The following is a 13,301-nucleotide window of genomic DNA, read 5'->3' on the forward strand; positions in this document are numbered from 1 at the left end:
CTCCTTCCCATTTTGATGATTCTCTTAAGCATGAGTGTGACTCTTCTATCCATGAGTATTTGGACTTGTTTGAGGTTATGGACAATGAGTTTTTTGTGAGTAATAGGAAAATCCATAGCCTTTTGGATGAGTTCATTGAGAGTGCTTCTTGGGAGAGAGATGATTTTTAAATGAATTTGCATCCATTCATGCCTGGTTTCGAGACTTTGGGCTTCAAGGAAGTTGAGGGAGTTGTTGTTCATGAATGTAGTGGAGGAGATTATGTAGTTCCTCTTGGAGGTAGGATGTTTGAGGGAGATGGTGAACATAAGTGTTCTTCATTTGAGGATTCTATGATTGATTTCCATGCTCTTATTGGTGATTTAAGGCATGGTGGTGAGAAAGAATTCATTTGTGAGACCATTGCTCCTATCCTCTCCTCTCATATCCCTTTTTTAAGAAATTTCAACCATATCCCCTACACTCTTATATCTCTCCCTTCCTTTATCAATGAGCCTATTGGGGACCCCCTTGTCTATGATGATTTATATGTGCCTCATTTGTCCTCTATTGAGGAAAAGGGTGATGTTTCCACCTAAAAATATTATGAGGAGAGTCTGCCTTCTTCTTCTTCTTCTTCTTTTTCCTTTTATTATTTTGTTGAATTTTCTTTTGATTCTTCTTCTTTCTCCTAGCATCACTCTCCTCATAGGTGTGCACTAAACTTGTTGCATGCCTTCTTTTTGTCAAGTGCACACTTACTTTCTTATGAAATGTGTAGTAGTGCATTTGATAAGCTCTTGCGTGCGTTGAATTATTATTTTCTAGAGCGGTCAAGCTTGGACCTTAAGCAAGCCTTTCTCGGGAAGTAACCCGTGTTTTATTGCTTTCATTTTCTTTTCTTTTTAGAATAGATTTTCTCTCATGGAAATGTTTGTGTGCCTTTTTCTAGGTACATGACTTGATATACTTTGGTGCATTAGTTTGAATCGAGATTCAAAGAAATATGACTCCACATTTGCTCGCATATGGAAAGCAAGATTTTATTCTAGGTGAACTTAGCTTTGAAAGGTTTAATTGGGTCATTTGCCAGTAGTTACACCCACCTAAATCCGGTAATATCTTTTCTTGCTCTTTCTCTAATGGTAGATGCTTTGATGGACATGTGTTGGTATTGTTGGATTGATCTTTTGTTTTCCCCTTCCATGTTATCTATGATTTATGTTTGAGCATGTTGTCTCATTCAAGCTTGGGGGAGGATATTCTATCATGTTTGGTGGGATGTTGATTCATATATGCCATGCACATTTGTATGTGCATTTCCATGATTCTTTATCTTGAAAAACTCCAAAAAGATTATTGTTTCTTTCAAGGCAAATTTGCGTTGTGTTTTGTTTTGTTCTTACTTTGGACATAATACTTTTGGACTTGTATATTTGAATGCTTTTCTTCTTAAATGGTAACGGTGTGCACGGTTTGAGAGTATCCTTGGTTGACTTTAGGATAGAATATGCTAAGGTAGTCGTTTAGAACTATTGGGACCGTGAAGCCGAATTCTTTTGTTTTTGAAAACTCGCAATTGTTCCCCTTTGGTGAATTTGAAGCTTTTAGTGAGTTTTTGCCACATCCTTGTGAGGTTTCAAAGTTTTCAAGCCTTCTACAATCACTTGCATGAGCGGCATGGATCCTTGACTATTGCGGACCTAATCTTGAATCTTGATTCATAATTCTCAAACACGAGACCGAACCATCTAGGGAAGACAAAGGCATCTTTTCGGGGTGGTAATTTTTCTTTTCTAGGATAATCTTCTTTATTTTTAGTTCTTGGGTTTACATTTGCCTACTTGCTAACCATTTGAGCCTTTTTGCTTCTTTTCAAGCCACATCTTTAGAACTTTGAGCCTTTTGTTTCTTTTTGTTCCATTTTTGGTTTTTGTGAAGAAAATTATCATGTTCTTGGAAATTGTGGTATATGAGTTTGGATATTGGTTCTTATTGCAAGAAAAATTGTGTTTTGTATATCTTGTGAATAATGACAAGTGAATAAATGAAAAAGCCGTCCAAAGTTAAAAAAGACAAGGACATTCAAATGCAAAGTTGAAAAAGTCGTCCATAGTTAGAAGAGGCGAGGACAATAAATAAAGTGAAAAATGAAAAATTGAAAAAATGAGAAAGAGCAAAGCAAATTCAACAAGCTTTGGCAAAAATTGAAAAAAAAGTAAAAAATGAAAAAGTTAAAAAACATTTTGATGTAAATGCTTCTTCCTATTTTAAGCATTGAGGACAATGTTTTGTTCAAGCTTGGGGGGAAGCGTCTTATGCTTTTTGTATATATGATTGTGGTTATAGCTTTAAATAAGCTTGGGGGTGTTACTTTGTTTTTGTTTGGTGACTACTTGGTTTTGGTGTTGAAATTTGGCCAATCTTTGCTTCACAACTTTGGTATACCACCAAATTCTAAATTTTAAGCCTACCCTCAACCTTTTGCCCTTACGTAACAACCTTTGGGAAAGCCATTTTGACCTAGAGGTTGAGTCACATTTCGAGGGAGGGCATTATGAGTTAAAGCCTAAGGAAAGGGGATGCAAAGTCAAGATGTCGAGAAACCTCAAATCTATTTCTTTTTTCGGTTCCTTTGAGGAACTATAAAGATGCTTGCTATAAGTAGATTTGAAGCCAATTGGGAGAATGTGCTAAAAGTGTTTTGAGATGTAGGTGAATAGAGTCTTGATAGTTCTCTATACTTAGCATATCCTATATTTCAATCAACCTTAGATATCTTAGAACGTGCACTTCCTTACTTGTTTAGAAAGATTTGTATTCATTTATGCTTGTACATTTGCAAAAGTCCATTCATGAACATTTATGATCTTTTCTTTTCTTTTTGCTTCTTTTTCAAGCTTTGCCTTGTTTGTTTGGTTTGTGAGAGTTATGGGTCAATCTCTTAGGAAACCCTTAAGAGAGCATCACTCATCCTCTAGGGCGATCTAGGGGTTTAAATGGCTTGTCGATTGTTGCTAAAATTGACCGTGATTCCTACGGAATTGAGTTAGTGCATATTCTTGTCTCTTCTCTTTTTCTTTTGTTTGTTTGAATAAGCTCATCATTTCTCCCTTGGTTTTGTTTTTCTCGAGGACGAGCAAAAGTTTAGCTTGGAGGAATGTGATGCGTGCCATTTATGGCACTCTTAGGGTAGGTTTTCTTCTTGTTTTTATGATCGTTTTTAATCTTTTTTGTCGTGTTTTTACATAATAATGCTTGTTTCGTGTGTTTGTGTATAAGTTTAGAGAAACGTGTGCTTTGATGGTTTTCATATTATTTTATTCATTTCTCAGATATTTCTCTCGCTTCTCCGTCTCTTTGACTTGTTTTGTAGGTGTGCCGAGTTTCTCGGGATTTAATTATCGAGGAGGAAGCTCGAGTGCATTCAAGGTAGTCAATGGAACTAAGTTCAGGAATCCAAGCATGGAACTCAAGCAAACCAAGCTAGCTCCGCAAGCACAAGCACCATGGAAGCAATGTTTTGGTTCGGAGTGTACAAGTGCTTGAAGAATAAAAGGCTACCCTCCTCACGGGCATCGCCTCGAGTGCACCGATGATAGGGATGCTCGGGAGCGCGAAGATCGATTGAGCAAGCAAGAGGAGCTAAGCCTCGTGCATCACAGCAGGGGTGCGTGCGCGCAGTCCCTTCTGTGCGTGCGTGCACACCCTGCTGTGCGTGCGACGGGGTGGCTGGTGCGTGCGCACGAAATGCTCTACAACTTGCTATGCGTGCGCACGGGGAGGTGGTGCGTGCGCACGACCTGCTCTGCTTTCCTTTTCTCGTTTTATTATAAAATAGCCTTGACCTTTCTATTTTGGGGGACGGATTTGGAGACTAGCTTAGACTTTCTATCTCATATCTTAGCTTAGGTTAAGAGCTTCTCTCTCTAGTTTTAAGGATAGTTTAGGAGTAGTTTAGAGAGAGAAAGTGAGGGATTTAAATGGTGGTTTGAGAGATTGAAGATTCAATGGTGACAATTGTATTGAAGATCTTCTTAATCAATCAATGAGCATCTCTCACTCTATCTCATCTTATTGCTTTGTTTAATTTCATGTTTGTTTGGTTTAATTTTGATGTTTGATTCTTGATAGTGGAATTGTTCTTGATATTTTGTTGATTCTTGATTTCTTTAGTTGATTGTTGATAGATGATGATTCTTGAGTAGTTATTTGTCTAGGAATTGGGTGAAACTTGTATGATGGATTGATTGTGATTAATTTGGGAATTGTGTTGATTGATTGTTAAGATTAAAGTGATTAACGAAGGTTTGCATGTATGTAATTCGATTAGGCCTTGAGAATTATGCTAGATTGCATTGTAATTGCTAATGACACGACCAATTGATTTAGGAATTGCAATTATCGGTTGGTTTGGATTGTGATTCGCTTAGTTTGTTATTCATAGTGAACCCTAGCTTAACGATTAGGAGATAGCTCTTTGATTCCAATTGATAGCTCTTATCATTAGTTTTCACAACCTTTGATTCCAATTGATAGCTCTTATCATTAGTTTTCACAACCTTTAATTGGCATGATCTTCCCAAGTTATTGCGATTGTCATGATTACTTGTTGATCCCCATTCCTAGTGTTTTATTTGTTTGGTTGTTAGTTTGTTAGTTGTTAGTGTTCCTTCTTAACCTTCGATTTTGACCTAGTTTAGGCGCATAATTGAGAGTACTTGAACATTACCGTTCCTTTGGGTTTGACCCTTGACTTACCTCTATACTCGTATTTAGGTTTGTTAAGTGTTTATAAATTTGTTTGGCTCTAGGGGAGATTAGATAACGACCTACATTTTTCCTACGTCAGAAACCCTAGCCACCACCCACATCTCCCATTTACGGTGAAGCCCTCCCTCTAAGTCCAACCTAGCCAAGTTCTCCCGCCTTCACCTTACGCCGCAATTAGACCTTTGTCCCCGCGTCAGCACTACCCTTTTGTCGGTCATTAGCTTCCCCTTAAACCAGGCCACCACCCAAAAACCCCTATCCCCCACCCAAAATCCCATAAAAACCCCTTCTCCCACCATATAAACCCCATCGGCCCCCCAATCCCCCACCCTCAAAACCTTTAATCTCTAGGGTTTAGATGGTAGAGGAGCAATGGTTGGGGGTTTTTATGCAGCAGTGAAGGTAGCTTGGGGATTTCGATGAGGCAGGTTCGTTTTAGAGCTAGGGGTGTCCAGAAAGGGCCCTAAGAGGGGGGTAGAGGCAGTCGCTGGCATGGAGGATGGAGTTCAAGTGGCGGCAAGAGTGGGTGATGGAGAGGGGCACCGAAATGGGGTTGTAGGTGGTGGTGGGGAGGTGGCTCAATTCGTGAATGGGGGCTTCTTTGGCTTTTTAAGTTTTTTTCAAAAAAAATATTCAACCAACAAATCATGTTGTGACACGTGTCACCTTAACCTGTTATAACATAGGTGACCGGTTGGGACCCTTTTGAGCGAATGAACCCCAAAGTTCGGATTATTTTGAGTGAATGAGCAAAAGTTGGGAATATTTTCACCAATTTTTCCTATATATTATTCAATAAATTAGGTTTTATTTTTGGAAACAAAATATTTCATAGATACTTTTCGGTGTGCGGTTTGCATTTTGTGAAATGTATATATCTTTGCCCTAAGATATGATCTTCTTAGTCATGAAATAATTCATTTTAAGGACTATTTAACACAATTACATTTTCACTTTGAGCTTATGCTTTTTGATGAATTAATTTAAATAATTATTTGAAAAGATTAAATGCTCATGGAAAATAGATCATCAGTTTATTTACTTGTTGTGTACACATTGTTAGGGTTATTTTTCATTGTTTCATACCTTAGCTTTGTGAGAAAACCTAATAGAGAGCTTATGTGTTTGTAGCGTAATTGAATCACTATCGGTCTAATGATTGGGTAGAATTTTTTGATGGGTTCTAGGAGTGCTTGTGAGGTCAAATGCAAAACATTGAACATCATATAAAAAGTTAAACGTGGAAAATTGTGACTTGATTTGGCTTACAATTCAATCATTATAATTTTTTTAGAGGTATTAAATTGAGTAATTAGGGTATGGAAGACGTAATAAACTCTAAATTGAGTTGAACCTCGGCAAATTATTGTGTTCTTATCGCTTTTATAGTAAAATAATTATTGTTTTAGCTATGCAACATTTGTTTTGCTGGTTCCTCTTTGATTAAGAAATTTTTGATAGGGCACTAGCTAAAACTGAATAAATAGTGTCCTTCATCCAAGTTTATAATTCCTATAGATAGTTCAAATAAATACAACATACATTAATTATTTTGTGAAGTCAAATAATTAGAATGCCTAAAAAGACTGCTTCTAATTAGATGAGAACAATTTAAGCTATCTCACAACTTACTCATGACCGAACCTATCGGGTCACACCTTAAGCACGAAATCAAACCAATAGAAAAATTGGGCTAAACGACATTATTTATTGTTAGTATGGTACATATCATAACAATATCCGTGCCACTGACTAGCAAGATCACATGCACATATCATTACCAAGGTGACAAGAATGGAGTTATCCTTGTGGAATAACGGGGGAAGGGGACTCATGCTTATATATCTATCCTTCCTTCCCTGGCTTATTTTAGTCATTCATGTTTATTAGTTTTTGGATATACTATTTAACAACTCCAATCAATACATTTTTTGTCGATCCACATCTCAACCCCTAACCATTTTTTACGATGCTAAGGACCCTCGATTGATTGGTTGCACAACTACGTATCTAATAGTTTCCATAGTGTTACAATATCAATTGATCTTCATAGTTATATATAATACATAATTAAACTATTAATATTTTTAAATAAAGAAAAATTGTAAATAATGTATTAGCATTGAACTTAAGAAATAAATCTAGTTAGTAAATGATGTAAGGATGAACATACTAATGCAATTTTGGGTTCCCATCTTCAATTAATTTGTAGTATTTAGTATCAATTTTGTCATCATACCCAAGAAAATCTTTATATGTTAGTCAACAATCTGTTAGTTTTCCATATTAATTATATACCAAACTTTAATAGCAATAGTCACACCATAGAATATCATTCTGAAGTAGAACATAATGATTTAAGTTACATAAGAAGCTTAAATATTACATTGTCAAGAACTTCAAGATATAATTTGCAATTTACGATACCGTGGAATCCATAACATCATCTTTCCCACCGTTAGGTTTTGTTTTCATATCAATTGAGGCATTTTCATTTTTTATATCTTCAATAACTTCTTTCAAACTTTCAAGAATACCTGTCCAAATAAAATGTAATTTGTTAAAGCATTTTTTATTGTATTCCATATTGGCGTTTCTAGTAATAGAAGTAATGTACACTCTATTATGATTCTATATTAAAAAAAAAAAAATTAATTTACAAAGAATAATAATTTGAAATCATTTACGAATGCTAAACAAAAGATTATACTCACCATCTTCATTTTTTTCTTCCTCTTCGTTGTTTGAGTTATTATCTTTTTGCACTAATCTATTTCCTTCCCTTCCTCTTCCAAAGAAAACTTCTCATCAAGATTTAACTTTTTATTTATGTACTCATCTCCTTCGATAGAAGTACCTTGCTTCTCTTCTTTTCCTGAAGAAACATTGTCAACAAATTCATATCGTGAGGATACATTATTCTCATCAGACTTAGCTAAATTTATTCCATCTCCTCCCTTATTATTAATCTCTTGTTGATTTCCCTCGTTTGAATTAAACTTCTCATTGTTTTCATTTTGAGGAAATAAACTCTCATCAAACTTTATCTTGTCATTATCTCCTTCAACAATAATGTCTTGCTTATGTTCTTTGCATGAAGATAACTTTTCCAAAGATTCATGCTGTGCGGATAAATTCTCATCAAACTTTATTTCATTATCATATTCTTTTTGAGATTCTACATATATTTCTTGATTATGTCCCTCATCTTTATTTGGAGTCACATCTTCTGTAACCAAAGTATCTTTATTTTTTTTACCTTCTTTTGATTCAGATGGCAAATCCATCTTAATATCGTTAATAGACATGTTGTTATCTTTCCCTTGTTTGACAAAACTTTCATGTCGGGTTGCATTTATTGTAGTTTCTTTCTTTTGAACAACATTTGATTTGTCGCTATAAATTTTGTTGCTATTTTCATCTATATATGTTGCCTTTGTTTCATGTGGTTCCTCTACACTTTTCACCTTTTTACTACTATTGCAATTTAGTTTCTTACGAGTTGAAAATGACTCGGTGGTTGCAATCGCATGCTTTGATTCACCACAACCCATTTGTTTCCAAATATAAATTGATAAAAATTTTCTATTTCAAGTTGAGGAAGACAAAAAGAGACTATAAGGAATACTTTATTTCTCTAATTTTTCAATCCTTTGTGATATGGGAATGGACAATGAAAATTTAGAGAACATAAAGCTCTTCTTGTTATCTCTTAAGTTTGTCCTAAAACTGGATTTGAGATATTTGAATGTATACAGTAAAACTAAACATCTTAACTGATATTTTTGTTGAATGTCATGATCCCACACATGTGTGCCTCTGTTTCACAATATGCCTTTTCACATTTTACTGTAGGATTTTTTCTGTGTTATGTCGAAAAAGTAAATATCTAAATTTAGTTAGAACAAGAACATTATTTGTTATGATTCATTGTAAATATTACTTGTGTTCAATTGATTTCGGTATAGCGTCAACTATTATTAGTTTTGATAATTATTGAAATTAATCTCACCCTCTCATGACCCTTTTTTTTCTCTAACGTTGTAGGTGCAAAATTATTTTTTAAGCCTGATTAAAAAATCCATGTTAATAAAGGTTATGTCTTTATATATATATCATATCTACGTAATTTTTTTATTAGAGTATGACAACCTTTTTTAGGAAAACATTTTTTTTTTTTGAGAGAACATTAATTTAACACAAATATAATTTATGATATTTGTTTTTTTTTTCCACCTGTATATGCAACAAAGTAATATATTAAATTTTTTTCAGTGGTACCTTTTTTATGATGAATATTAGGAAAAATTGTCAGGAATAAAATGACCTTTCAGCAGTCTTCCAAAAATAAAATAACCTTTTGATTATTCCGATATAAAATGGCCTTTGACATGGATATGCTCAAAATAGGACGTAACCGATTAATAACCTATTTGATAGGTTCATTGTGACACGTGTCCTCATATGATTGGTCAATTTAATTTTTTTTTACAATTTTTTTATAAAAAATTAATATTATTTAAAAAAAAACAATCATTAGCCATTCAGCCTATCCCATCACCGCCCAGCCATCACAATCGTCACCCCCACCCTCCACCCACCAGCCCAGCCAATTCCCTAGCCCTCACCACCACCCAGTCACCTACCACCGGCACTAAAATCCACCAGCTGCACCCATACCCCTCAACAACCCCTGACGAATTCCACCGTACCACCACCGGCCCGGTTGAAACACCCACCCCACCGTTCCACCAGGAGCTCAAAATGGAAAAACCCTCACCCCAACCCTCAACAAATTCCCCTATTAATATCTTTCCACCACCAACACATACTCCCAACTGTTGGGTTTCGATGAGTCCGACTCACCGCGGAAATAAAACCCGAGCCCAAGAACAAACTCACAATTAATATAACAAAATGCATAAATAACAAGAATAGAGAAAAGACTAAATTACCCTTGTAGCGTGCTTCGATCAACCGGATGGAGCTCTTACTTGAGAAAAGCCGAGCCTCAAAAATGGCGAGGACCTCCAACGAAGTCCACCCACAACTCGACCCGACCGGTCTACTACTTGGAGGTTAGCCAAGTCCGACCAAAAAGACTACCCAAGTAATTAATGAGCTTATAGGTTTTCTCTCAAGTAGAGATGCCTAATTGAGCTCTTACTCAAGTGAACAATCCCAAGGTATGCCTTAGCTATTTATAAGGAGTGCTTCCTTGTGAATTCCACTCATCTTACAATGTGGGACTTTTCACAAAAAGATCCCACATGGAAAGAATGTTGAATTCAATTCCTAGTTAAATAAACCAAGGAATAACTAAGTAACAAGTGTCACATGGTTAGGTGAGGACTTCTTCCTCACTTGCTCCCCAAGGCAACTCACATCCATTGTGAACTAACCATGTGGCACCCAACCTTGAGCCCCAAGATGGGTTCGGTTGGGCCGCCACCTTTCGGCCCGCGTCCATGACCCGTCACCTGGGTCCGCGGACCTTTGCCACATGGCACTGCCAACGTGGCGCGCTGCCACTTGGTGGCTGCCAACGTGGCGCGCTGCCCTAGCCTTTCACGTGGCTAGAGTTTTTACTTGTTACTTGAAACATTTTCCCGTCTCGCCAATTCCTAAATTTGGCTCGACTTTTAAGATTCGGTTCCGACGCTCTAAGCTCGGAATCCGACGCCTTTGTTCACAATACTCGAGTGACTCATTACTTCCTTTCGGATTAATTCGTCGTATCGGATCGTTAGTTGCTTCGGTGTGACCCGAAGGGTTCAATCAAGATTAAGCTGTAATATTAATTATGCATTAATGTTACTGATCGGAAGCGGCCTCCACCTAGGCATTCCGATCACTTAAAATTACTGAATAAATAGATTTCCAATAGCTCCGAACCCTCTATCGAAATAAAATACACTTGTTCGAAGGACACCATTCCTATCACCAACAACAACACCAAAACCAATAGAAAATCCCTCATTCCAATCGCTGTGGGAAACGGGAAGGGAGGGGATTGGTGCTGGTGGCACTATGTAGAGGAGCAGGAGAAGGCAATTGAAATGGGGATGGGAAGGGGGAAAGGATTGAGCAAACTGACGGTACGGAAAGGGAGGTTTATTTTTTTGCAATTAATTTTTTTTTTTTTTTTTTTTGTTAAAAAAAACATTTTATTCAAAATTTGAAAAATTAAAACAAAAATTCCTAAGCAATCATTATGCAACACGTGTCTAGAGTAACATGTGAACCTTGATGAACACTATATTGTGGAAGAGGAAGACCTAGTTGATAATATACCAGAGAAGACATTTGAAGATTACCTGTATGGGTCTCATGTGTTAGACAAGCTCTACAAAAATGGCAAGGTGTGGTCTAACTTACCATTTGGGTCAATTCAACTTGTACCTTGGTTAATATTTGAAAACAAACAACAATTTCATGAGGTCTTCAGAGATTTTTGCATACAAGAAGGCTTTGCTGTGACAGTTGACTATGCTGACAATCAAAGATATACTGCAAAGTGTCTGATCAATGACTCCAACTGGAGGATTCATGTAATAGTTCTTGTTGATAAAGACAGCTGGGCAATAAAGAAGCTAGAAGGGGAACATACAACTTGTGGGAGGCTGGAAGAGAACCCTATGTTCTCTTCAACATGGCTCTGTAGGCATTTGATGCAAGACTTGGAGGCAAACCCGAAAATTCTTGTTGAATCACTACAAAGAATGTGCCTGGAAAGGTATAGGATCCAAGTGAAGCTCAGATTGTTTTACAAAGTGAAGTGTTTAGCCAGGGAGAAAATACATGGTGGTTTTACCCAGTCTTATGCTCTCTTACCAAAATATGCTGAGATGATTAAGGCCACAAATCCTTGCTTATATGCTCTCATCACCTGGACTGATAGTGGGGTTAATGGTGACAAGTTCAAGGCATGTTTCATCTCTTTTGCAGCTCATGTGAAAGGCTTCTTGGGTGGTTGCAGACCCATTATAGGGATTGATGGTGCACATCTCAGTGGCTATTACAAAGGAATCATGCTCACTGCAGTTGCAATTGATGGTAATAATGAGATTTTGGTAATAGCTTATGGTCTGGTTAATACAGAGAGTATAGATAGCAAGACTTACTTCTTCAGAAACCTAAGGGTCCTATTTGCCCAGTATGGATCTCAAAGGGATGACTGGACTTTTATAAGTGACAGGATGAGGGTTAGTTTCTTGCTTATTTAAAAAAACTGATCTTTTTGTTTGTTATGTTAATTTCCAATAACTAATTTTGTGTTGTATGTTGAAGGGTGTTGAATCAGCCCTTTTTGAGGTGTTCCCAAGAGCAACTAGGAGGGTATGCTGTCAGCATTTGTACTCTAACTGCAAGACTGCTGGATGGAGTGGGACAGAGTTCCATAAACTCTTTTGGATTGCAGCCAATGCATACAATGCATATGTGTATGACAAAGCAATGTCAAAGGTACAGAAGTATGATGCAAAAGCATTTCAATACCTTACAGACATTGAAGAGCAGTGGAGTAGGAACAAGTTTGACAGAACAGTTTGTTGTGATCATAACACAATAAACTTTGTTGAGTCATTCAACTCATGTACAAAAGACAAGAGAGATTTGCATGTCTTGACTTTACTGGAAAGTAACATCTGACCCTTTATTTGATATGGATACAATTGGTACTTGAGTAAGGAACAGGTTCTAATATTTGGTGATTTCTTTGTGTTGGTTTTGTTTTTTTTTTTTTTTTTTTTTTGGACTTAAACCAGCTGTAAGGAATTGGTGCATGAAAAGGATAGGTTCTAGGTTTGACACAGCAATTGATATGGATCCTAATGAGCTAACAGAGTATGCTAAAGGGGTTTTGGAGACAAGAAGTGAGGAGTCCAGGTTGTGTCATGTGACAGCAATTGGTGGTGGAGAGTTTGAGGTCAGGGATGGGCATGTGAAGTTCCCTGTCACACTTTAGACTATGACCTGTGGGTGTGGGAAGTGGCAAGGGTCAGGGATACCATGCAAGCATGGTCTAAGGGTCATTTACAGCCAAAGACTTCAAGCCATAGATTTTGTGTCACCATACTTCAAGGGGGCTGCTTACAAGCTCACTTATGGAGACCACATCCATCCCATGTCTGATCTAAGTCACTGGCCAGCACTTGATGTGCCTGAAATAGCACCACCAACTGTCAAAAGAGCTGTAGGCAGACCAGCTAAGCAGAGAAGGAGAGCACCTCATGAAGCAAGAAAAGGAAAGAGGCACAAGAACAACAAATCCAGTCTTTGCAAGGAGTTGGGACACAATGCCTTAACCTGTAAGGCAAGAAAGGAAGCAGCAAGACAGGCAGAAAATGCAGCATCCAGTTCACAGCAAGGCAAAGGAAGGGGGAAGAAGAGAAAGGCTGACAGTTAGAATCCTTGAAGCTGCCAGAAATGTTGTATAATTTTTTGGGGAAAACTTTTAAAACTTATGTGTTAAGTGTCAAGTTTTTTTTGGACAAAGTGTTAAGTACTTGGTTGTTTTGGAACAAACTTGTTTATTACATTTCAGGGAA

General features: G+C 37.0%; 2 protein-coding genes across 2 annotated transcripts; both read left to right on the forward strand.

Moving 5' to 3' along the window:
• Positions 1-9,131: 9,131 nt before the first annotated feature.
• On the forward strand, positions 9,132-12,718 carry LOC145581016 (uncharacterized). The gene is made up of 4 exons (XM_081638091.1): positions 9,132-9,165; positions 11,023-11,957; positions 12,043-12,391; positions 12,549-12,718. Exons 1-4 carry the CDS (start codon positions 9,132-9,134, stop codon positions 12,716-12,718), a joined length of 1,488 nt encoding a protein of 495 aa, XP_081494217.1.
• A 3-nt stretch (positions 12,719-12,721) lies between these two features.
• Positions 12,722-13,159, forward strand: LOC145581017 (uncharacterized). The gene has a single exon (XM_081638092.1). It carries the CDS (start codon positions 12,722-12,724, stop codon positions 13,157-13,159), a length of 438 nt encoding a protein of 145 aa, XP_081494218.1.
• The last annotated feature ends 142 nt before the right edge of the window (positions 13,160-13,301 follow it).

Source organism: Chenopodium album, chromosome 15 (assembly GCF_948465745.1).
Source record: "Chenopodium album chromosome 15, dcCheAlbu1.1, whole genome shotgun sequence".
NCBI classification, from domain to species: Eukaryota; Viridiplantae; Streptophyta; class Magnoliopsida; order Caryophyllales; family Amaranthaceae; genus Chenopodium; species Chenopodium album.

Excerpts from the sequence above, each read along its gene's own strand:
- LOC145581016 (XM_081638091.1), top strand. The coding sequence starts at position 9,132 with ATGGCCTTTGACATGGATATGCTCAAAATAGGAC. Across the intron at positions 9,166-11,022 it reads GGATATGCTCAAAATAGGAC|AGGAAGACCTAGTTGATAAT; the intron begins GTAACCGATTAA and ends ATATTGTGGAAG. Across the intron at positions 12,392-12,548 it reads TGTCTTGACTTTACTGGAAA|GTTCTAGGTTTGACACAGCA; the intron begins GTAACATCTGAC and ends TGAAAAGGATAG.
- LOC145581017 (XM_081638092.1), top strand. The coding sequence starts at position 12,722 with ATGACCTGTGGGTGTGGGAAGTGGCAAGGGTCAGGGATACCATGCAAG.